Below are 26,811 nucleotides of genomic sequence, written 5' to 3'. Positions count from 1 at the left end.
TTGGGAAAGATGTGGGGCAGCGTGTTAGGCATGATGGCAGAGGGGCCCAGGGCTGCTCAGAGCTTAGATGCCAATTCAGACCTGCCTTCCTCAAACCCCTGGAGCCCTCCCACAAGCAGGTAAGAGACCCACTCACAGCACTGGGGAGGAGTGGAGGTGACGTAAGAAGTCTCAGCACAAGGATTGGCTGGGTTCACGATGGCTCCCACAGGCGTGAGCCCTCAGTGGTCAAGGTGCAACTGAGAGCCAGTGGGAAGGCTTCCCAGGTGGTGCTACTGGTAGAGAACTTGCATGTCAGTGCAGGAGATGCAAGAGATGCAGGTTTGATCCCTAGATCCAGAAGATCCCCTGGAGGGGGGAATGGCAGCCTACTCCAGTATTCTTGCCTGGAGAAGTCTATGGACAGAGGAGCCTGATGGGCTACAGTCCATGGGGTCACAAAGAGTCGGACATGACTGAGTGACTTATCACGCATGACATCTCCTCAGAGTGAGGACTGTGGCCAGGCTGAGCTCAGGGGTCTGGGCCTCTCCTCAGGTTCACACCAGACGTTAGGGTCGAGAATAGCTGACAAGCACAGATCTGGTAAGACGCTGATTCCCAACACTGTCCATGGTCATGTGGACAGACCCAGGGCGGTAGGACTCCTGCTCATGAAGAGTCGGAGGCCGGGTGTGGGGAAGCCACAGAGCTCCTGGCCCCTTGCACCCACCGCCTGCACCCTGAGGAAGCACTCAACAGCCCATGTTAGCATCCAGATTCCCAGGCCCACCTGCAGTGGGCTGGCACTGGCCCTCAGGGCTGACTAAGAGTACCTGTCAGTCCCCGGATTTGCAATCTGGACCCTTTTTTTTTTTTTTTTTTTTCATTTAAAGTTTGTATTGTAAAATAAGTACTTGTAAAAAGTGAGGCAAGTCAAAGATTCACAAAGTCCTTCCTCCCCGCTGAGGTCATTAGTGTTAACCACCAACTAAATTCCAAGCTCATCCCTCTCTGTGCATCAGAGCCGCTGGCACCTGGTGGGACTTGCATTTACACACACATGACGTTCCTGTCACTCTGCAGCATGCCCGTCTCACTTTTCTACAGGTACGTAGACATGGACCTAAGCCTTACTTTAGTAGTTGCACGACAGTCTGTAGCTTAGATCTGCCACAGTTAACTCAGCCAGTCCATGTTTGATGGACATCTGGTTCCATGAGCTTTAAGCCTCTACTTTAAGACAATGATACACCATCCGTCTCTATGGAAACCTGACACATTAAGGCAGGTGAGAGGGTGTTTCCTTGGTAATTTTAATAGATGTTGCTGAATTGTTTTCCCCAGAAGTTGTATTGGGCTCTACCAGTAGTGTGCGAACATGGCAGCTTCCCCACATCCATGCGGGCACCAGCCTTTGGCAGTCTTTTCGGGGCCCGCCAAATACAGACGAAGACTGGCATGCTGGTTTTCCTTCTACGTTGAATGCCTGTTGTGGCTCTGAGGCTATTTGGTTTTTCTCTTGTGGAATTATCTGTTCGTATCCTTTACTCATTTTTGTTTGTCAGTTTGTAGGAAAATTTTAATATGTTAGATAGAGATAACTAACCCTTTGTCATCTGGGGTACAGATACTTTCCCCAGTCTACCTTCAGTGTTTTAACCCTAATTATGGCTTTGTCGTAGGAAATTTTTTTATGATTTTGGAGCTGTACCTATAACACATTAAAAAGCAGAGACATCACTTTGCTGACAAAGATCTGTATAGTCAAAGCTGTGGTTTTTCCAGGAGTCATGTACAGATGTGAGACTTGGACCATAAAGAAGGACAAGAGCTGAAGAATTGATGCTTTCAAACTGTGGTGCTGGAGAAGACTCGAGAGTCCCCTGGAAAGCAAGGAGATTAAACCAGTCAATCCTAAAGGAAATCAACCCTGAATATTCATTGGAAGGACTGATGCTGAAGCTGAAGCTCCAATACTTTGGCCACCTGATGCAAAGAGCCAACTCACTGGGAAAGACTCCAATGCTGGGAAAGATTGAGGGCAGGAAAAAAAGGGGATGATAGGGGATGAGATGGTTGGATGGCATCACCTACTCAATGGATCTGAGTTTAAGCAAACTCCAGGAGATAGTGAGGGCAAGGAAGCCTGGCATGCTCTAGTCCATGGGGTCGTAAAGAGTTGGAAACGACTTAGCAACTGAGCAACAACAACAACCTATGTTTTGCTTTTGAAAAAGAAAGATTTCCCTTTTCTTTGTCAAAGTAGTATAACTATCTCCTAAATGTGTAAGTGTGTGTGTAGATTTTAATACATTTAGCACTTATGCCTCACATTGTAGGAGGTCATCAATAGTCAGAAAATGAAAATGTGAAAAGTACTGTATTCAGTCTTACTGAAAAAACTAAAGCAAAACAAACTAAAATTTCTTCAAGGAAGGATAGGAGAAAACCTGTGGACCTTGGATTTGGCACTGAGTATTGAAGTATGATACAAAAAACTCAGTCTGTGAGCAGGAAAAAAAAAGAAAAACTGGACTTTATCAAAATTAAAAGCATTTGCTCTGTAAGAGACACTGCTAAGAGGATGTAAAGACAAGTCATAGACTTGAAAAAAATGTTTGCATGTCACTTCTCTGGTCAAGGACTTTTTTCCAGAATGTATAAAGAACTCTTCAACCCAATTTGAAAAATGGATTACTAATAAGCTCATGGGGAAATGCCCAATTCAATCAAAATTAATAGTTTTTAGGGGAATGCAAACTAAATCCACAACAAGCTACCATTATACCCTTATTGAAATGACTAAAATTTTTAAATGGTAGCAAGTTTGGATATTTGGAAAAGAATAAAGGTAGAGCCTTACTTTTCACCTTACATTAAGAATTTCAAGTCTGACAGTATGGTATACCCATGAAGACGCTGAGCAACTAGAACTATTCATGTTGCTGGTGGGAATGCAGAATGGTGCGGCCATGTTGGAAGAGGGTTTAGCGGTTTCCTTTAATGTTAAACGTATGTTTGTCTTGTGACGCATTGGTCCCTGTCCCAGTTATTCAAGTAAACGGAAAATTTACGTTCACAAAAACTCGTACATATATGTGTCTAACAGTTTCACTCACAATTGCCAAAACCTGGAGGCAACCAGGACGCGCTTCAGTGGGTGAGACGGTGAACACACTGTGGAGCGTCCACGCAGTGGAACACCGTCCGGAACAGAAGAAACGAGCTCATTCATGATGCATGTGGCAGCATGAATGAGCCGCAGATGCATTCGGCTAAGCAGGGAAAGAAGCCAGGTGCAAAAGGCCACATACGATACGATATCACTTCTATGACATTCTGGAAAAGGCAAGACTACAGGGACATAAAACAGATCAGTGACTGCTGGTACTTAGGGCAGGGGGAGTACTTAACTTCAGAAGAGCTGCACCCCGGAATTTTACAGGCTATGGAACATCTCTGCATGATGATGTGGTGTTGGATACACAACTCCAAGCATTTGTCAAAACCCACAGAACTTATACATCTCCAGGAATAAATTTCACTGTATACACCACCACCAACCCCCGCCCCTTACCAAAATAAGCCTGTTGGAGGATCCGGGATGGAAAGCAGACTGTGCCCAGTGAATTCTGTATTACAGATATATAACACAGCGCTGTAAGGAGAGCGGAAGAAGGAGCTGACCTATGAATCCTTGGGAAATGATCTTTCACGGGACATGGTTAAAGTGAACTCATAAGCACAGTATTGTAGGTGGTAAGTTTGTTTCTCAAGGGGCACTACAGGTACCCTTGAATAAGTAAGTTTATAGATAGTGGGAGCAAGGAAAGTAGCAGAGTTGGGGGGCAGTGAGTGAACCGGTAATGAGAAAATACCAGAATGAACTCATACTTAATACAGACACAAATACATATAGATATGCTTGCACACTTGGGTTATTTTCATATACACATATTTCCTAGCTCTGTCCATTGAGAGACTCCAGAAGCAGTGACAACCCTAGAGCAGTGAGCACATCCAGTGCCCAGATCCTGGCTTCTAAATCCTGTATGTTCTCCAGTAAAAGGAATCAGGACACTCTGACAGAATGGTGGTTGTAGGGCTAGGGCAGGGAAAATGTAAAATGAGTCTAAAGCACTGTCTAGTGCTAGAAAGGAAAGAAATGCTAAAAAATTAATAAATGAGAAGGATGAGGGCATGTCAAATGGACACAGGAACTAACCTAAAAGAGCTCTCAATCCAGTGTCCAAAGCTACAATAATTTGAGCAACAAAATTATATTAATGATATAACTATTAGATTACAGCTCAAAATATAAATATTCCTGAGTCCATACTGATACAAATTAACAAGTAATTAAAAGAGAGGTATATATGTTCCTTACAGAAGAATTTCAAATAATAAATGCAGAAAGACTGAGGGAAAAAATCACCACTAGAACACCTCAGTGTTACTTGCTATAGGCAAGATCCAGGGATGAATGTTAAAATCAGTAGGTGAAACTTTAAGGAAAAGCTTCAAAGGATCTCCACGCTAATCTTTGTTCATTTCTGTGGTGGTTTTAACATATGTTCACCAGTGCTTTGCCATTCATTCTGGCAGGATAGAGTGTAACTCCCCACCCCTTGGGTGTGGGCAGGAATGGTGACTCCCTTCTTATGACTTGACTGTGGAAAGGGGAAAATGCTAAATAAGGCTGGGTGACACCACCTTAACCACATGGGTCAAGGTTAACAGTACCAGTGATAAACCATGTTGATGTCATGAACTGTGGTATGGTATGAGGAGAAAAGTACCTTTACTTCATGGCATTCTTCCCCCAAACCCTGGTCTAGTCCTGAGAAAGCAGTGACAAACCCAAACTGGGGGTCACGACACCTGACTAGTATTCCTAAAAAATGTCAAGGAGATACATGAAAAACAAGGAGGGGCTAAAACTGGTTGTCATGGATCAGAGAAAATTAAGGAGAACCGAATAAGTGTAATGATTGATCTTAGAACAGAAAAAGGACATAGCAGTTAAACAAGTAGCATCCAGATAAATGAGTGAAACTGTAGCTTAACTCCTAGCGTTGTTGCAGTGTTAACTTCTTAGTTTTTATCACTGTACCATGGTTACATAAGATGCTAACATTAGGGGAAGCTGGTGAGAGGAATATGGGGACTCTACTATTTTACCTCTCTGTAAATAAAAATATTATTTTTAAATGAGGGGGAAAAAATCCTGTATACAGTAGTACAAAAAATCTTTAGTATCTAATTTAGGATATATAAGAACTCTATAGAGAAATTACAAAGCCTTAACGAGAGACATTCAAGAAGACATAAGTGAAGGAGAAATATGCTTTGTTCCATTGATTAGAAAACTCAATAGTAAAAAGATTCTCCCCAAATCATAATAAAAATACCATAGTTTCTGTGTTGGAACCCTGGCAAGCTGATTCTAAGATTCCTGCAAGTACAAAATGCCAGGAATCAACACAACTCTTGAACAACAATGAGGTAAGAGAACTTGCTCTGCTAGACATCAGTACCTTTACCAAGCGGCAGTAATCGAGGTGGTGTGGTGCTGATGCAGAGAGAGACAGCCAGCCTAAGGGGACGGCATTGACTGTCTAGAAACAGCTCCCACACATAATGAATGCTTTCTGTGTATCAGAGGTGGCCTGCAGATGGTGGGACGAGGATGTTCAGGGATAGCTGGCTGTTCCCACGAGGCAAACGTTGAACTGGACCCTTACCTCACACCATACATCAACAGTTCATTAATGGCATTCCTGGCAGTTACAAACTAATAAAGAGAAAACTATACTTTCTGGCTGAATCTAGAAGAATATCTTCATGACCTCAGGGTTTGGAAGAATTTTCTAAGACTTCAGCAATAACCATAAAGGAAAAGATTGATTAATTCAACTACATTAAAATTGAGACCTTATGGCTCAGCAGGTAAAGAATCCACTTGCAATGCAAGAGATAGAGAAGATGTGGGTTTGATCCCTGGGTCAGGAAGATCCTCTGGAGGAGGAGATGGCAGCCCACTTGTAGTATTCGTGCCTGAAAAACACTATGGACTCAGGGGCCTGGAGGGCTACAGTCCATTGGATCGCAGAGTCCAACACAACTTGGCAATGAAACAACAAGAATCATCAGACAACGTATGTAAGAGTAAAAAGCCAACCATAGAAGAGTATCCACAAAATACAAATAATTCCTACACATCGATAAGAAAAAAAACATTAGCAACTTAATGAAAAATAGGGCAAGAGACAAGCACATCACAAAAGAGGAATCCAAATGGCTGATGAACATGTGGAAAGGTGTTGTGCCTGACTTGCAATCAGAGAGATGTAAATAAACTCAGGGAGCTCATAGCCCATGGGGGCGAGGGCAGACTTCCAGCAGGAAACCGCACAGACATTACTTAGTCACACCCTGGAGAAGGGCTCCGAGTGAAGGGCTCTTTGCCCGTGACATTCTCGGAGAGTGCAGGAAAGTGACGGCTAAGTCTTGAAGAATGCGTGCGCATTCAAAGGCTCCCAGGTCTGGGACCTGGCAGGAACATTTATGGCCCCCATTTTAGAGATTTGGGGCTGAGATTCAAGTACCCTGGATTATATTATTCAGTTGTCAAGTGACAGAGCTAGAACTTCATCCAGGATTCAAATGTTCTCTCAAAAAAAAAAAAAGGAAAGGAAAAACGAGCACAAATACATATTTTTACGTCTGCATCACTTGTATACAGAAGGAAGGAACAGCAGAGCAGTGGCTGGAAAGTGGAGCTACTTTCCAAACACCCAAGATGACAAGTGCCATCTCCAAAGCCCCAGGGCCAAGGGTGAGCCACCTGACCCCTGACAAAGGCCCATCCCTGGTGTTTCAGGAAATTAAACTCTGCATGTCAGTTGGCTCGTCAGAGCAGTTAGGGCCTGCACCTGCCAGAGAAGAATGTGCAATGTTTGGTTTTATCCTGAGAACAGCATATGGGGCCCCCACAGCAAGGGGCAAAGAAAGGGGCTCCACATTTTGGTTTTTCCTAATAGACAGGAATGGCACTTTCTTGCCCACTCCTATGTCGGATGTTGGGGGGTCTGCCTCACCTATCACAGGCAGGCAGCAGTCAGGGTCACAAACCCCTCCCCACTTCCCACCTGTAGTCCCAGCCTGGTCAGGCTCCTGCAAGAAGGTACAGAGAGTGTGGAGGGGTTGGGAGGTGGATTTGTATCCTTGGCAGACACAGTGGCATACTGCCCCTGTGGGCCAAGGTTTGGGGTAAATGCTGTGTCCCAAGAAACCTGGCTTCTCATCCCCAACTTCAAGGAGACTGTGGTTGGTGTTTTGCAAAGATGTGATAAAACCAACAGCCCTGGCCTTGCAACTGCAGAGCAGGCTGAGCCCCTGGTGGACTCAGCAACCCGTGTGGACACCCAGGCCCCTAGGAGGGCATCAGAGCTATGCCAGGTGAGCCATCCAGAGTGCCAGACCTTGGGGAAAAGAGCCCTGCATCCTGGCGACAGAGAAGTCACACTTTCATGAGACAGTCCCAGTTTTCAGTGCTTTAATTCCTTGGCTGCCTTTGCCTTGTCAAGGCCAGAATCTGGGCCTAAGTTTTCAAGGCAGAACAAAACAATTTTGTTTTCTAGGAAAATGGGAGGTCTGGGATGGCGAACGCAGCCTCTGGCGTGGCGACTACCACAGCTGGCGACACCGGCTGCCAAGTCTCACCCTCTCTCCAGAGAACAGGAACCAAACAGCACAGAGTCTTTCCTTCTAGCCAGTGGGTCTGCTTAGTGGGGTGACTTGAATTTTTCTTTTAAAAAATTTGGGCACAAAAAAAAAAGACTGGAAGGAAATTGATCAAAATACTGTTTGTCTTTAGGGAGAAGAGACTGGATGACTTGCATTTCTTCCCTTACAGTGTTCATGTTTTCTGTCCTGGATGATATTTTCTCAAGCCAGGAAACAATATTTTACGGAAGTCACCCCTGTCTGTACTTTGCCTCATCCCACAGCCCTGCACATCCATCCTGGAGTTACATCGGAGTATGTGAGAGCACCCTTCATCCTGACCTGGAACTGCCCACGTGCCCGAACAGAGCTCTCTCCTACCACAGGTACCTCCCGAACCTTCTGTTCCCGGGAGCACCTGGTCTCACTTCCTTTGGCTTTCCATCCAGCCTCTGCCTAGTCCAGTCCCTCACTCTCACAGGAAGTCCAGCTGATCCCCAACACTGGAACACACTTGGCTTCTACACGATGCAGGAAGGGAATTCCCATCCCTGTCTTCTTCTCCAGTTGTGGCCTCATTTCTTTGTCACAGCAGCTCTGCAAGATCGCAGCTTTGATTCCCATCTCTTGATGAGCAAACCAGTTTAAAAGGCTAAAAATGATGCCCTGGACCACACAGACCAGGCCAGGACTTCAGCACCAAGTCAGACCTGCCGTAAGGCCCCAGCCCCTCCCTACTGCCCCCTGTCCTCAGGAGAGTCCCTCTGGTGTCTGGGCCTTCGCCTGGTTCTCCCCCTGGTGACTGATTAAAATCCTGCTGAGCCCTTCACAGGGCCTTCCAAGGCTCTCAAGACCACCCCCTCTTCTGGATGGGTATGGGGCTTATGCGTGCTGGGACCACAGGTCTGCCGGTTCCTTGGCATGGCACCTTGCCTTCCACCTCCCCCCATATCCCTCCAGGGCCTGGCACAGGCATGTTCCCCGAGCCAGCTCTCTCCGCAGGGACAAACAGAAGCTGCCCCTGTCCTTCCCAAGTCAAAGCCCCTTCCCACCTGCCTGCCTCAACCTCCCCCGCCAAAAAATCCACCCCCTCTTGGCAGATTTGCCAAAGCCCTGCAGATCCTGCACTGTGAATGAGAACCCCCTCCCCAGGGCATCCGGACAGCTGCAGCCAGACCCTGCGTGACATTGCTGAGCTGAGGCCCCAGGTCTGTGCCAGCTGCTCATGCCCAGCTCACAGACCACAAGCCAGCATTGCCGCGTCGCCACCTGTGTCTCCACTCAGAGGCGAGAAGTAAGGGACATGGACAGAAAGTAAAAGCCATTCCCACAACAGCTGCCAGGAACAGGGCAGAGAGTGGAAGGAAAATGTATATTCACAGCTGGCACCCAGTTCCGCTTAGGAAAATACCTTGCTTGAGTGGACACCTGTTGCTTGTGCCTGTCCAGCAGCTAGGCCTGGCTTCTGGGAACAGCTTCTCAAATCTTCCTTGGGGGAGGGCGGGCTGCTCCTTCCCTGTTCCTGAGGCCACAGGATACAGGTACCTACTGGTCATCCCCAGAGAGGGCCCGTGGCTCAGGCCTTGGCCTTAGGAGGCACAGAGGCAGGTCCAAAGATGGCTCATACCCCTTTTGGGGCTGTTGAGAGCCTGGCCCCAGACTTTGGCAAATGTGATGGGGAAAGTAGTGACCTCTTTGGGCTGGGTTTAATGAGCTGGTAGCCATCTTGCCGCCTTCAGAAAGTGGCTGCCTGAGGACATGGCCATCCCAGGGGCAGTGGGGAGGGGTGGGGGAGCAGAAGGAACAGGGAGGCCGAGGGGAGGGTGCAGAAAAGGGGGAGAGTGAGAGTGAGCAGTGAGAGCATCCCAGCCCCAGGTCCAGCTGTGCCTGAAACAGCTGGGTCCAGTTGTACGAGCCAAAACATGTCCTCTCTGGGTTTCAGCTAGATGGAGTTGGGGTTCCATTGTTTGTTACCAAGAGAATCTTCAGGAATGTGACAAACTTGGGGGTGAGGCTTGAGCCCAAGGGGGTGGGTCTGAGCAGGCAGGGTCACACAGGAGCTGGATTATTCACACTCCCCTTACTGTGGTTTGGGGGTTACAGGGCAGAGGAACAAAAGCAGGTGGGAAGGAGCTACCTCCATGATGGCCCAGGGGGTTGTCAGAAGGTGGCTCCCTAAAGCCAGAGGCTGGCTTTCTGTGCTGTGGTGCTGCTGCAAGGTTGTTTAAAGTCAACTGTGGAACATGCTGGATCCCACACCAGTCAAAGGTGTGCAGCCTAGATTGGACATGAGCATGACCATGATGTGGACAGTCAAATGTGACCAACCCTAGGGAGGACACTGGCCTTCTAGTCCCAGAGGTGAGGGCACTGAGGACCCTGGTCCCCAGCACTCACCTCCACACTGGTGCACAGGCCTCAGCACACACAAATCTGAGAGAATGAAAATGGCTCTGCAGAACCAAGGGTGGGGTCCAAAAAGCGGGGGTGCTCAGGAACACATGCGGCAACAGAGCCAGGACAGGGTCGACCCCAAGACAGCACAGGAAACGGAAGGGGAGCAACAAAGCCACCCACACAACTCGGGTAACCCTCTGGGGTCTCTGTGCTCCGGGAAGTCACCGTCCACATCTCCTAAGACACAGTTCCCGGGGATGGTTCCCGGCAGCAAGAGCAGCCCCGGGAAACGTTAATATACAATGGAATTTGGGTTAAGCACTGTCTTCTCCAAGAGTTGAGCTCACAGGACATTCCCAAGAAACCTCTGGAGAGGTGGGGAGGAAAGTTTCTGGAGGTCTTTGGATGAAGAAAACAAAAAAATGGCCTTGATTTTCAAGGCAAAATTACAGAGGAAGAAAAAAATGTTTTTAATCTAATTAAGAGCGATCTTTTCACCTTCATCACAACATCACGGAAATGTGCCAGTTCTTAACTTCACACAATAATCAAAGCAATTAGTGAGGGAGAAGCCTTGGAAACCGGTGCAGATGTTCTCAGAATGTTTAATGGGGAAATGAGTTGCAGGCCTCGTTCTCAGCATCCGGCTCCAGGCCCTGGCTACCAAATCCAGACATCTGCTTGGGGCCCCACCCCCAGGCCCCGAGGGCGCGGGCTTGAGAAACACAGGTCCCTTCCCAGGCCGCCTCCCAGCCAGGCCAGATCCAGGGCTGAGAGGCTCCCCACAGCTCCCCACGCCAGAGCCTGGACACAGAGCTACCCCGGAGCTGGTAAGGGGGAGGCTTAATGTCAAAATTATATTAACAACTGATGTCAAAGATAATCAACGTAGCCTGGCTCCCCTCTCACCCCCACGGGTCCCTGCTGGTTGCAGGAGTACTGGAGGCAGGGAGAGGGCAAGGGGCCCTGTAGAGAACTCTCAGCTCTGACAGCCCCCACCTAGTTTGCACAAACACAACTTCATGAAAAGACACGGTGGCCTCGATCTGGTGTGGCCCCCCAGGCCCCGTTCCAATGCTGCTAGCCTCTTCATGGGCCCAGGAGTCAAAGTGGTCAAATATGAGGAAATTTCCAATAATCAGGAAAAAAAAAACAAAAACGTGGATGAACAAGGACGGCGCTTGCAGAAGAAACAGCCCACAGCAGAGGGCAGAGGGCCACAAGGCTAGTATCAGCTGGCTGTGAGAGACAGGACCCCAGCTGGGTCAGTCAGCTTAGCACATCTCGGAGACCCTGGCGTATGGCAGGCATCAGGGACACAGAGGTAAAGAGCACATGATCCTTGTTCTCAAGGACACAGAGGCAGCACGGGGGCCTCACTGTGTACCCTCAGCACTCACGTCCCAGCAGCACCGAAGGCCCCTAATGTGGGCCTGCCAGATGCTTTTCTGAGCGCTATCTCTGACCTCGGGGGCCTGCTGAGCCACACACAGGGCAGGCCAGGAGTGACGCACAATGAACCCCCGAGGGGTAGCTTTCAGCAGTGAGAGATAAACACCCTAAGCTTCTTGAGCAGCTGGCGGAGCAGCTCCGAGGAGTGTTCTCTGTGGCTTCCCAGCTGCCCAACATGGAGCTCTCCCTCAGCAGGCATTTCCAGGGTGGACTCGGGACGCACAGAAACCGACCTGAGACTGACAGGAAGCTGCTGGTGCACTTTCTGCAGCAGAGTGGCAAGGTCTGCTTTAAAAGAACTCCCTTGGACTGTGATGTGCCGTATGGAGGAGAGGCGGAGAAGTGGCAACAGACTGGTGAAGAGTGGAGGGCAACAACTGAGACAGAGAAATGGAGACAGCTTTGACCAGGGAGGTGTGAAGGCAAAGAGTGCTCAAAGTTCAGGAAGTTGCCAAGGCCTGCTGATGGACACGGGCACTGGGGAGAAGGTGTCCTTTTTAAAGGTTTCCAGTCAGTTTAGTGAAAAACAGTATGCCGCTCCTCTTCTGTCTGGCTTCACATCTCCCTGCTTCTCCTCCCCCAAAGCATGAGACCAGAAAGGAGTGCAAATAAGACCACACACAACTCATGCCTTTAGCAGCAGTAGGGAACAGAACAGTGTGGCCTTCACGTTTTTACCTGTGAATTGAGAAACGAACCAAAGTCCAACAGCACGGCAGCCACCTGCCCACCACCACGAGACTCTAGCAGAAGAGTCAGGAGATGAGGCTTACAATGCCCAGTCCAAACATATTAGGGAAGTGAGTGACCTCAGCAAAGATAGACAAGTACCTCTGAGGAGACTTTCCTTCCCAGAAACCTCTGTCAGAATCAACTTTGTCAGAACTCTAGAAAGCAGTCAATGTTTATAGCACCCAGGTGAACAGCCAACCAAGAAACAGGCAATTTAAAAATGAAAGCCTTGTGGCATTTTTACTTGTCTTGGCAGTACCCCTGGTCCCCCACTCATTAGCAGTCTGGAAGATGGCCGTCCACATTCCAAGTGTGGGACCTGAGCCCTTGGTTCTAGAGGGAGCAGAGTTGATCTTACGCTCCAGCAATTGTATCTGTTCTGTATTGTCTGGAGGCTTCCAGAGAGTGGTTGCCTTTATTTCCTCCACAAGAGAACTCAAGTGAAAAATGTTTCAAATTCTTAGAAAACACTGTGAGGGGGTAGAACAAATCAGAGCCTCCTGGGGACAGGATTACAGGTAAGGCATACACAAGCTTCTAGTTCAGTGACCAGAGCACTGGGAGCCTGGGAGGAAAAGCTGGGGGAAGTTTCTTTTGGAGATCAAGCCATTAAGACACAATACTGAAGAACTGAGAAAGCCAAGAGCCTACCCAGGGCAGGATGCATGCTCAAAAAAGTCCTGATAACACACTAAGCTTCCATTTCTGGCTGGTCTCTGTGCCCACCTCAAGCAGGAAATGAAGGCTGAGGCAGAGTTGTAAACAGCCTGACCAAGACTTGACGGTTTGTCCCAGCACAGAGCTAAACTGCAAAGGTTGGGAGAATTGTTTTGTTTTTACTTTTTCCCTCCTTCTTCCTCTTCCGACTCTGGCACTCAAGGAAATCTCTGTCAAAACACCAGCTGAACACAAGAAGAACAGTGACCTTAGAGACCACACATGGCATAGAATACAGATATTGAAAAAAATAGCCAAGAAGTCACTAAACAGTTACAGTTCACAACAATGAAAAATAACTCCTGAGAAGGGGAAAGAATCTGCTGTTTAGAATTACTATATACAGTGTTCAAAATAGCCAGTTTTTAACAAAATTATAAAGAAACAAAGTATGGCTCATTGATAGAAGAAATTAATGGAAACCAACCCTAAGGAAGTGCAGACATTAAACTTACTAGACAAAGAGTTTAAATCAACTTTGTTAAAGATGTTCAAGAAACTGAAGGAAATCACAGACAAGGAACTAAAGGAAAGCCATGAGAATGATGTATGACTAAAAAGAATACAGAAATTATGAAAAGGAATTAAACCTGACAAACACATGTAGAACACCCAACAACAGCAGAACACATTCATCTCAAGTATGCATGGAATATTCTCCAGGATAGATTACATGTTAGACCACAAAGTCTCAGAAAATTTTTAAAAATTAAAATCATGTGAAGTAACCAAATTGGGATTAGCCTAAAAATCGATAATAGAAGGAAAACTAGAAAATTAACAAATATGTGGAAATTAAACAACACATTCATTAAAAACTAATGGTCAAAGAAGACATTACAAAGGAAATTAAAAAAATTTTAAGATTAAAATACAACATACCAAAGCCTATGGGATGCAATGAAAGCAGTGCTCATAGAGAAAAATATAGTTATGAATTCTTGCATAAAGAATTTCAACAACTTTATAGCCCAAGGAACTATAAAAAGAAAAGTAAACTAAACCCATAGTTACCAGAAAAAGGAAATAATAAATATGACAGTGGAGAAATGAATAAAAAAACAATAGAATCAACTGAACAAAAAGTAGGTTACTTTTGAAAAGATCCAACAAAGTTGACAAACCCTTAGCTGTAATGACTAAGAAAAATCTATAGAAGATGCAAATAAAAACATAATGAAAGTGGGAACATTACGACTGATCATACAGAAATAAAAAGAATTATACCAATACTCTCATTCATGGATCACAACCTTGTCATGGTGAAGAGGCTTATGTAATGCAATGAAGCTATGGAGTCATGACATTTAGTACCACCCAAGATAGATAGGTCATAGTGAAGAGTTCGGACAAAAGGAGAAAGAAATGGCACCCCACTTCATTATTCCTGCCTGGAGAACCCCATAGACTATATGAAAAGGCAAAAAGATATGACACTGGAGAAGAATGGACAAGTAGCTTTAGAAGGAATGAAGAGGCTGAGCCAAAGTAGAAATGATGCCCAGTTGTAGATATGTCTGGTGGTAAAAGTCAAAGTCTGATGGTGTGAAGAACAATATTGTGTAGAAACCTAGAATGTTAGGTCCATGAATCAAGGACGTGAGATAGAAAGAATGAATATGGACATCTTAGGAGTCAGTGAACTAAAATGGATGGGAAAGGGAGAATTTAATTCAGATGACCATTATATCTTCTGCTGTAGGCAAGAATCCCTTAGAAGAAACAGAATAGTCCTCACAGTCAACAATAGAGTCTGAGATGCAGTACTTGGGTGCAATCTCAAAAATGACAGAATGATCTTGGTTCATTTCCAAGGTAAAACATTCAGCATCACAGTAATTCAAGTCTATGCTCCATCCACTACTGGCAAGACACTTCAGTATTCTTTCCTTGAGAACCCCATGAACAGGATGAAAAGGCAAAAAGATAGGACATTGAAAGATGATCTCCCCAGGTCGATAGGTGCCCAGTATGCTACTGGAGATCAGTGGAGAAATAACTCCAGAAAGAATGAAGAGATGGAGCCAAAACAACAACACCCAGTTGTGGATGTGACTGGTGACGGAAATAAAGTCCAATGCTGTAAAGAGCAATATTGCATAGGAATCTGGAATGTTAGGTCCAGGAATCAAGGCAAATTGGAAGTGGTCAAACAGGAGATGGCAAGAGTGAACATCAATATTTTAGGAATCAGCGAACTTAAATGGACTGGATAGAGTGAATTTAACTCAGATGACCATTATATCTACTACATTGGACAAGAATCCCTTAGAAGAAATGGAGTAGCCCTCATAGTCAACAAAAGCATCTGAAATACAATACTTGGGTGCAATCTCAAAAACAACAGAATGATCTCTGTTTGTTTCCAAGGCAAACCATTTAATATCACAGTAATCCAAGTCTGTGCTCCAACCAGTAATGCTGAAGAAGCTGAAGTTGAATGGTTCTGTAAAAACCTACAACACCTTCTAGAACTAACTAAAAAAAGATGTCCTTTTCATTATAAGGGACTGGAATGCAAAAGTAGGAAGTCAAGAAACACCTGGAGTAACAGGCAAATTTGGCCTTGGAGTACAGAATGAAGCAGGGCAAAGGCTAATAGACTTTTGTCAAGAGAACACACTGGTCATAGCAAACACCCTCTTCTAATAACACAAGAGAGGACTCTACACATGGACATCACCAGATGGTCAATACTGAAATCCAGTTGATTATATTCTTTGCAGCCAAAGATGGAGAAGCTTTATACAGTCAGCGAAAACAAGACCAGGAGCTGACCATGGCTCAGATCATGAACTCCTTATTACCAAATTCAGACTGAAATTGAAGAAAGTAGGGAAAACCACTAGACCATTCAGGTATGACCTAAGTCAAATCCCTTATGAGTATACAGTGGAAATGACAAATAGATTCAAGGGATTAGATCTGATAGCATGCCTGAAGAACTATGGATAGAGGTTCATGACATTGTACAGGAGGCAATGATCAAGACCATCCCCAAGAAAAAGAAATGCAAAAAGGCAAAATGGTTGTCTGAGGAGGCCTTACAAATAGCTGTGAAAAGAAGACAAGCAAAAGGCAAGGGAGAAAAGGAAAGATATAGCCATTTGAATGCAGAGTTCCAAAGAATAGCAAGGAGAGATAAGAAAGCCTTCCTCAGTGATCAATGCAAAGAAACAGGAAAACAATACAATGGGAAAGACTAGAGATCTCTTCAAGAAAATGAGAGATACCAAGGGAACTTTTCATGCAAAGAAGGGCACAATAAAGGACAGAAATGGTATGGTCCTAACAGAAGCAGAAGATAAGAAGAGGTGGCAAGAATACACAAAACTATACAAAAAAGATCTTCATGACCCAATCACAGTGGTGTGGTGTGATCAATCACCTAGACCCAGACATCCTGGAATATGAAGTCAAGTGGGCTTTAGGAAGCATCACTATGAACAAAGCTAGTGGAGGTGATGGAATTCTGGTTGAGCTATTTCAAATCCTAAAAGATGATGCTGTGAAAGTGCTACACTCAGTATGACAGTAAATTTGGAAAACTCAGCAGTGGCCACAGGACTGGAAAAGGTCAGTTTCCATTCCAATCCCAAAGAAAGGCAATGCCAAAGAATGCTCAAACTACTGCACAACTGCACTTATCTCACATACTAGCAAAGTAATGCTCAAAATTCTCCAAGCCAGGCTTCAACAGTACACTAATCGTGAACTTTTAGATGTTCGAGCTGAATTTTAAAAAAGTAGAGGAACCAGAGATCAAATTGCCAACACCTGTTGGATCACAGAAAAAGCAAGAGAGTTCCAGAAAAACATATGCTTTATTGACTATGCCAAAGCCTTTGACTCTGTGGATCACAACAAACTGTGGAAAATGCTGAAACAGATGGGAATATCAGACCACCTGACCTGTCTCCTGAGAAATCTTTATGCAGGTCAAGAAGCAACAGTTAGAACTGGACATGGAACAACAGACTGGTTCCAAATTGGGAAAGGAGTATGTCAAGGCTATATATTGTCACCCTGCTTATTTGATTTACATGCAGAGTACATCATGTGAAATGTGGGGCTGGATGAAGCACAAGCTGGAATCAAGATTGTCAGGAGAAATATCAATAACCTCAAATATGCAGATGACACCACCCTTATGGCAGAAAGCGAAGAAGAACTAAAGAGCCTCTTGATGAAAGTGAAAGAGGAGAGTGAAAAAGTTGGCTTAAAACTCAACATTCAGAAAACGAAAATCATGGCATCTGGTCCCATCACTTCATGGCAAATAGATGGGGAAACAGTGGAAACAGTGTCAGACTTTATTTTTTTGGGCTCCAAAATCACTGCAGATGGTGACTGCAGCCATGAAATTAAGACACTTGCTCCTTGGAAGGAAAGTTATGACCAAACTAGACAGCATATTGAAAAGCAGAGACATTACTTTGGCAACAAAGGTCCGTCTAGTCAAATCTATGGTTTTCTCAGTAGTCATGTATGGATATGAGAGCTGGACTATAAAGAAAGCTGAGCACTAAAGAATTGATGCTTTTGAACTGTGGTGTTGGAGAAGACTCTTGAGAGTCCCTTGGATTGCAAGGAGATCCAACCAGTCCATCCTAAGGGAAATCAGTCCTGAATATCCATTGGAAGGACTGATGCTGAAGCCGAAACCCCAATATTTTGGCCATCTTATGTGAAGAACTGACTCATTTGAAATGACCCTGATGCTGGGAAAGATTGAAGGTGGGAGGAGAAGGGGATGACAGAGGATGAGTTGGTGATGGACAGGGAGGCCTGGCGTGCTGCAGTCCATGGGGTCACAAAGAATCAGACACGACTGAACAACTGAACTGAACTGATCCTGCATTGCAGGCAGATTCATTACCACTGAGACACCTAGGTAGCCCTTGGGGAGCATTACCATGAACAAAGCTAGTGGAGGTGACAGAATACCAGCTTAGTTATTTAAAATCCTAAAAGATGATGCTGTTAAAGTCCTGCACTCAATATGTCAGAAAATTTGAAAAACTCAGCAGTGGCCATAGGATTGGAACTGGTCAGTGTTCATTCCAATCTCAAAGAAGGGCAATGCCAAACAGTGTTCAAACTACCATACAATTGCACTCATTTCACATGCTAGGAAGATTATGCTCAAAATCCTTCAAGCTACTCTTCAACAGAATATGAACCAAGAACTTCCAGACATACAAGTTGGGTTTAGAAAAGGAAGAGCAACTAGAAATCAAGTTGCCAACATTTGTTGGGTCATGGAAAAATCAAGGGAGTTCAAGAAAAACATCTATTTCTGCATTTTTGACTATGCTAAAGCCTCTGTGTGGATCACAACAAGCTGTGGAAAATTCTTGAAGAAATGGGAATACCAGACCACCTTACCTGCCTCCTGAGAAACCTGTATGTAAGTTGAGAAGCAACAATTAAAATCAGACATGGAACAATGGACTGGTTCAAAATTGCAAAAGGATTATGATAAGGCTGTATACTGTCTCCCTGCTTATTAAACTTATATGCAAAGTGCATCTTGCAAAATGCTGGACTGGATGAGTCACAAGCTGAACTCAAGAGTGCAGGGAGAAGTATCAACAACCTCAGATATGCAGATGATACCACTGTAATGGAAGAAAGCAAAGAGGAACTAAAGGGCTTCTTGAGGGTGAAAGAGGAGAGTGAAAAAGCTGGCTTGAAACTCAACATTCAAAAAACTAAAACCATGGCATCTGGTCCTACCACTTCATAGGAAATAGAAGGGGAAATTTTGAAGCAATGATAGATTTTGTTTTCTTGGGCTCCGAAATCACTGATGATGGTGACTTTCGCCATGAAATGAAGACATTTGCTCCTTAGAAGAAAAGCTGTGACCTACCTAGGCAGCATATTAAAAAGCAGAGACATCACTTTGCCAACAAAGGTCTGTCTAGTCAAAGCTATGGTTTTCCCAGTAGTCATGTATGGATGTGAGAATTGGACCATAAAGAAAGCTGAGTGCTGAAGAATTGATGCTTTCAAATTGTGCTGGAGAAGACTCTTCAGAGTCCCTTGGATTGCAAGGAGAGCAAACCAGTCAATTCTAAAGGCAGTCAACCCTGAATATTCATTGGATGGCCTGATACTGAAGCTGAAACTCCAATATTTTGGCCACCTGATATGAAGAGCGGACTCAATGGAAAAGACCCTCATGCTGGGAAAGACTGAAGGTAAAAGGAGTAGGGGGTGGCAGAGAATGAGATGGTTAGATAGCATCACCGGTTCAGTGGACATGAATTTGAGCAACCTCTGGGAGATACGTAGTACAGAGGAGCCTGCCACGCTACAGTCCATGGAACTGCAAAGTGTTGGACACGACTTTGCGACCAAACAACAAGAAAATACTGTGGATAACTGAACTCTAGTCCAAAAAAAAATTAGATAACCAAGATGAAATGAAGAAATTCTTAGCAAAATATAAACTACAAAACTGATTCAAGAAGAGATAAAAATTCTGAACATACATACAGCAAGTAAAAAGTATGAATCAGTAATCAAACATAGTGAAGAGAAATCCAGGACTTCTCAAACTCTAATAAAAAACAGAAGGGAAGGAACACTGCAACACATTCTGTGAGATGAGTACTACTTTGAAACAAAAAGCAGAGAAATAAACCACAAGAAAAGAAAGCTAGATAGTAAAATCGCTTATAGATGCAAAAAAAGAAAAAAGAAAAGGAACAAATAGAAGAAAATATTAGTAAACCAAATCCACTAGCATATTAAAAGAATTATACTCCATGAGCAAGTGGGATATATCTCAGGAATGGAAGTGTGGTTAATCAGGAAAAATCAATTTAATACATCAGAGTAGCAGAATTATCTTAGTTGACACAGAAAAAAAAAAAAAAAACAGTTGACAAAATCCAGCAAACTTTTAAGATTAAAAACTGAGAAAATTAGGAAAAGAAGGTAACTTTCTTATCATGATAAAGAGCATTTACGAAAAGTCTGTAACTTACATCATAATTGTGAAAAAACTAAAAACATTAAAACAAGAAACAAGACAAAGATGCCCATTTTTACCACCACTTTTCAACAATGTACTGGAAGTTTTAGCCATAGCAGTTAGGCAAATAAATGAATAAAAAGCATATGAACTGGAAAGGAAGAAAGAAAACCCTTTCTATTCACAGATATGATCCTATCTAGAAAATCCCAAAGAATCAAGAAAACAAAAACACCCAACCTATTAGAGCTAATAAACAAATTCCGGAAAGTTGTAGGACATGTGATCAACACAGAAAAATCATTGTTCCTTTGCACTAGCAATGAACAACATGAGAAGGAAAATTTTACAGTTCCATTTATAGTAGCATCAAGAAGAGTAATGCACCTAGAAATAAATTTAAACAGGCAAAAGACTTCTATGATAATATTACAAAACTGGTAGAAATTAAAGATCTATATAAATAGAACAGCATCCTTCATTCATGGATTGGAAGATTCAATATTGTCAAGATGGCAATATTATCCAGTGATTCGCAGTCTGAATGCAATCCTTATCAAAATTCTGATGGCCTTTTTTGCAGAAATGGAAAAACTGATCCTAAAATGTTTATGGATTTGTAAGGGGCCTAGAACAGGTAAAACAAGTTTGAAAAAGAACAAACTTGGAAGACTCACACTCCCCAGTTTGAAAACATACAGAGTTATATTAATCAAAATAATGTGGTACGGCATAAGGGTAGACATTTAAACCAATGGAATAAAATAACCTAGAAGTAAAACCTCATATATAGTCAACTATATGTTCAATAAAGACCATTTGGTAGAAAAAGAATGGTGCTGGGGCAACTGGACAGCTGGACACAGGAAAAAGAATGCAGCTGGACACATTCCGTACCATATAAAAATTATCTCAAAAAGGACCAGCAACCTAAATATAAGAGCTAAAACCATAAATTTCTTAGAAGAAAACACAGAAATAAATCTTTATGACCTTGGATTATGCACTAAATGCCACTGAAGTATTTGACTTTAAAATGATTAATTATGTCATGTAGGTTTCACCTCGTTAAAAAAAACAGGGGCCATAGAAGAGTTACAGGAAGCACAGACAGAATTATCCCCAGAAAAACAAAGTCCACCATTCGGTGTCAGAATGGAAAATGCAGGACAGAAATAAGCAGTTCACAGCAGCCTCAGCAAAGGGCTCTGAAATGACTGGTTAGATGCGGCAGTCTCAGAGAATCATGTCTTGGGGAGGCTCAGATGTATACAGAAGTGGCATGATTGTAAGGTAAAAGAAGGAAATAAGAGGAGGAAGTGAAAGATTCCTGCAGGAATTAAAAATTAGACGTGCCAGTTGCCTCACACACATCTCCACGACAGCAGTATCTAGAAATGGAACTGCCTAAAAGAGGATGAGCCTGAAAGAAGAGGGGATTTTTGAACTAGGAACTCTGACACTAGGTACACAGGAATACAGGTAAGCAGACTACTATTACTGGTAAGCATACTACTACTATCAGGAAAAAAGAAAAATCAGAAAATTAGAAAAGATTTTCTGCTTACAAAAGTTACCTTAAAAATTGAACAATAAAGCTGAAGACTATCAACAATATTCCCAACTAAATTAAATATTGTCAACAGTTGGGATATTAAAACATACCTTGAATCAGTAATAATATTATTTAAAACCAGAAATGGACAAAAATAAAAACAAGAAATGACAAGAGGTGATTAAACCTAAGATAGAAATAGATGAAAACCACGGAAAAAGCTTAAGGTAATTAAAATGAAAGACAAAGAGTCAGAGTGACCATGGTTGAAGTGAAGACAGGCAAAGGGGGGTCCGATGTGCCTATAACTCAAGTCTCTGAAGAAGAAAATAAAAACAATACAAATTATATTTAAAGCCATATGTTAAAAAACTATATAAATCTGTATCAATAAAATCTGACACGTTGAAAGGACCCATATGGGTACCAAGGAAGTTGACCTGAAACAATCAACTCTGAGAGACATTTCCTGCTAAAACTGTTAGACTTGAAAAATGGAGAAGAAATCCCTAGGGCCTGCAAGCTAAAAGCAAAATAACTTAAAAAGGCAAGAGAATTATATGGACAACAGACTAGTCAAAAACAATATACAAAGCGAGACAGAGTGGAGCCGAATTTTCAAGAAACTTATGAAAGTACAAACTGAGGAGTTTATATCCAGTCAAGCTGAACTTCATGCATCAAGGTGATAGAAAAAGTTTTACATACATATAAAATACTGTACACATGAGTCCTTGCTAAGCAAGTTCCTAGAGGATAAGCTTCATCCAACCATGAGAAGACTGGAAAAACTGGCAAAAGAACACCTAATTGCAAAAACAAAAAAAATTCGTCAAGAAACTATCTTAAGAGAAAGTGTGCTACCCATTAGATTGCACAGGAGATTTCTACTATAATCTTTTAGAGAACAGAGGGTCCTAATTTTCCATATATTGTTTCAGAGAAAAAAGGAAAATTTCCAAATACACTATATAAGCAAACGTAACATTGATATATAAACCCGATAAAAACAACATAAAAGACCAATATTATTTACAAATGCTGATTTAAAAATTGTATTTCCCCATATTAGTAGAATTGAGAAGAAACATAGGAGTACATCTGGGATTTCATCATTCAATCCTAACTAAACTCTTGTGAAAACACAAATGAATGGACACTTCACTGACAAAACCACACAGATACTAGGAGAAAACAGGAGTGAATTCCTCTCGAAAACTATGCATAGGAAAAAGGTTTCCTATGTGGTTAAAAATCTAGTTGTAATAAGAAGATAAATTTGACTGCAGATTTACTAAACCTTGAGCATAGAAAATATCTTAATCAAAAGGCAATGACAAAATGAAAAGAAATCTTTGCAATAGAAGGCTAATGGCTATGACACACACACATTTTTTTTAAATGGAGGGAATAAAGGACCAAGATGACTACAGAAAGAGAAGCAAAAGATATAAACATATTTTAAGAAATGGAATATAAAAATGGTGCATTAGTTGCAATTTCACTCATAAAAGATAAATCCAAGCTCTATCTACATTGAGAGATCATTTTTTATCTCTCAGATCAACAATAATTCAAAATCTTTATAACATACTCCTTTGGTGAGACTGTGTGGGGATAGTCTCACATTGCTAGTATGACTTCAAAATACCACTGGCCTTATAGAGGGGAATTTGGGAATATTTAATTAAATGTGTATTTCTCAGCCTAACAATCCCACTTCTAGGAAATTACTTTAGGATACACCTCTAATAATATGCAGAAGATTACTCAGTGCAACATTATTTGCAATTACAAAATATTGGAGATTAACCAGAGCACTGACCAAACAATGATGAGCAAACTGCCAACCAGAAGCTACCTACACATACAGGGATAAAAGATTGCTTGAAAAGACTGTAGAACATATACACCAAAGAATATCATGCAATTGTAAGAAAGGAAGAGAAAGCTCTCTATGAATGGATATTGAATGGTTTCTGGGAGATACTGCTAGGTGACAAAAGCAAAGTACAAAAGAGCATATACAGAATACCACATGTTTTTGTAATGAAGAGGAAATGAGAAATCAGTAGCATATGTTCGATAACATACACAATCACACACTACTGGTAATCAGAAGACGCTGAAACTGGTTACAAACAAGGAGTAGGGGAAATCAGGATGGGAGGGATATGGAAGGAAGGACATTTCCCTTAGAAGACCTTTTTGTATAGTTTTGACTTCAAAAGTATATTAATATTCTGTGCATATAAAAATAAAATTAAGTCAGCAAGGTATGGGATGCCTCTGGAACTGTGGAATTAGGACCTTAAAAAAACTGCTCCCTGGAAAGCAATGATAAAATTGGACAGAATTGTTAAAAAAAAAACCATCATTTAAGAACTCCAGAAGTTAACCAAAGGCATATGACAAATTTATAGGTGTTTATTCAAGAAAAATAACTAATAAACCTTAGTAGGAACAGCAGGGTCTGTGACAGTTTAATTTGGGACTGCTTCTATACCCTCACCCAAATGCAGTAGTATAATAGCCTTAAGAACTCAACAGTGGCCATGGAACTAGAAAAGATCAGTTTTCATTCTAATCTCAAAGAAGGGCAATGCCAAAGAATGTTCAAACTACCACACAGTTGTGCTCATTTCACATGGTAGTAAGGTTATGCTCAAAATCCTTCAAGGCTTCAACAGTATGTGAACCTAGAACTTCCAGATGAACAAGGTGGATTTAGAAAAGAGAGAGGTACCAGAGATCAAACTGCCAACATCTGTTGGATCATAGAAAAAAACAAAGAAGTTCCAAAAAATAAAATAAAATCTGCTTCATTGAATACACATTGAATACACTTTGACTGTGTGAATCACAACAAACTGTGGAAAATTCTTAAAGAAACGGGAATACCAGATCACCTTACCTGTCTCCTGAGAAATATGTATGCAGGTCAAGAAGCAATAGTTAGAACCAGACATAGAACAATGTACTGTTTCAAAACTGGGTAAAGGAGTACATCAAGCCTGTATATTGTCACCTTGCTTATTTAACTTCTATGCAGAGTACATCATGCGAAATGTTGGGCTGTATGACTCACAAGCCTGGAATCAAGACTGCCAGGAGAAATAGCAACAACCTCAGATATGCAGACAAGACCACTCTAATGGCAAAAGTTGAAGAGGAACTAAAGAACCTCTTCATGAGGGTGAAAGAGGAAAGTGAAAAAGCTGGTTTTTCAAAAAAGAAAAACCAAGATCATGGCATCCGGCCCCATCACTTCATGGCAAATAGAAGGGAGAAATGGAAGCAGTGACATATTTCATTTTCTCAGGCTCCAAAATCACTGCAGTTGGTGACTACAGTTACAAAATTAAAAGACATTTGCTCCTTGGAAGGAAAGCTATGACCAGCCTAGACAATGTATTAAAAAGCAGAGATAGCACTTTGCTGACAAAGGTCTATATAGTCAAAGCTATGGTTTTTCCAGTAGTCATATGGATATGAGAGCTGGACCATAAAGAAGGCTGAGTTCTGAAGAATTGATGCTTTCAAATTGTGGTGTTGGAGAAGCCTTGAGAGTCCCTTGGGTTGCAAGGAGGTCAAACCAGTCAGTCGTAAAGGAAATCAACCCTGAATATTCATTGGAAGGACTGATGCTGAAGCTGGAGCCCCAATACTTTGGCTGCCTGATGTGAAGAACTGATTCGCTGGAAAGACCCTGATTCTGGGGAAAATTGAGGGCAGGAGGAGAAGGGGATGACAGAGGATGAGATGGTTGGATGGCATCACTGACTCAACAGACATGAGTCTGAACAAACTCCAGGAGATAGTGAAGGACAAGGAAGCCTGGTGTGCTGGAGTTCATGGGGTCGCAAAGAGTTGAACATGACTTAGTGACTGAACAACAGCAGTCCTTAAGAATTTTTGGTGTCGGTGCCAATAAAGAGGAATAACTTGATTTGGAGCTCCATGGAAAAACCCTTGTCTTGGGCTCCAAAATCACTGTGGACAATGAATGCAGCCATGAAAATAAAAGACGCTTGCTCCTTGGAAGGAAAGCTATGTCCAACGTAGACAACATATTTAAAAGCAGAAACATCATTTTGCTGACAAAGGTCCATATAGTCAAAGCTATGGTTTGCTTTGATTTTTCCTGTAGTCATGTATGGATGTGAGAGTTGGACCATAAAGAAGGCTGAGCACTGAAGAATTTATGCTTTCAAATTGTGGTGCTGGAGAAGACTCTTGAGAGTACCTTGGACAGCAAGGAGATCAAATCAGTCAATCCTAAAGGAAATCAACCTTGAGTATTCATTGGAAAGACAGATGCTGAAGCTCTAATCCTTTGGCCACAGGAGGCAAAGAGCTGACCCACTGGAAAAGACCCTGATGCTGGGAAGGACTGAGTGCAGGAAGGGAAGGGGGCAACAAAGGATGAGATGGTTGGATGGCATTGCCGAGTCTCTGGACATGAGTTTGAGCAAGCTCCTAGAGATAGTGAAGGACAGGGAAGCCTGGCATGCTGCAGTTCACAACAACACTGTCAAACAATAGTGATCTCCATGGAAAATAATTGATGAAAGCCAACATCACAGCTACCAAAGCCTGCAGTATTGGTTGGGGCAAGCAATAGACCAGCAAAAATATTTTAATGAATCCCTGAGATCTGGAAGACTGTACATCCTCTCAAGAGAGATCAGAGAGAACCTTGCTGTCTATGTATCCTTGGCTGACTGTGAGACTCTGTGCAAACAGAAAGTAAAACCCAGGAAGACTTTTGAACTACTTGAACTTGAGTGAATATCTCAACTCATACACAGATCACCTCAGCACATGGTGGAAGCCTCATTGCTTAAGACGGTTCAACAAAACGGACCAGTCAGCCTCACCACTAGGGTTTGCTGATATCAGGATGACACTGAAGAAGCCAGGCTGAAAAACTGAATAAGAATGAAACAACAACAAAATTGAGCAGAGACATCAGTGCTCATATGCTGCATGACACACTGACTGCAGAATCAGTGCAGGCGAGGCACAAGCAAGTCAACAAACAAAAGCCCTAGCAACTGCAGTCTTCCCTTGTGGCTCAGCAGTCAAGAATTTGCCTGCAATGCAGGAGATGCGAGTTTGATCCCTGGGTTGAGAAGATTCCCTGGAGAAGGAAATGGGAACCCGGTCCAGTATTCATGCCTGGGAAATCCCATGGACAGAGGAACCTGGCAGGCTACAGCCCATGGGGTTGCAAAGAGTCGGACATGATTGAGTGACTAAG

At 43.0% G+C, this 26,811-nt stretch overlaps 2 protein-coding genes across 4 annotated transcripts in view; one reads left to right on the top strand and one right to left on the bottom strand.

Annotated features, from left to right (window-relative positions):
• The window catches only part of LOC138984740 (uncharacterized), a 56,465-nt gene extending 47,008 nt beyond the window's left edge, over window positions 1-9,457 (top strand). The window contains exon 2 of one of the 2 annotated variants that reach the window (XM_070360258.1): window positions 7,995-9,457. In XM_070360258.1, coding sequence (XP_070216359.1) covers window positions 7,995-8,170 — 176 coding nt within the window. In that variant the 3' untranslated portion in view covers window positions 8,171-9,457. Of the gene's footprint in view, window positions 1-1,767 lie in introns of both variants that reach the window. The other variant, XM_070360259.1, reaches the window with a different exon arrangement.
• KCNQ1 (potassium voltage-gated channel subfamily Q member 1) overlaps window positions 1-26,811 on the bottom strand; it is a 380,806-nt gene that overhangs the window by 193,943 nt on the left and 160,052 nt on the right. The gene's annotated exons all lie outside the window — the stretch shown is intronic.

Source organism: Bos mutus, chromosome 22 (assembly GCF_027580195.1).
Source record: "Bos mutus isolate GX-2022 chromosome 22, NWIPB_WYAK_1.1, whole genome shotgun sequence".
In the NCBI taxonomy this organism is placed as follows: Eukaryota; Metazoa; Chordata; class Mammalia; order Artiodactyla; family Bovidae; genus Bos; species Bos mutus.
This window is presented reverse-complemented; position numbering and strand designations above follow the sequence as displayed.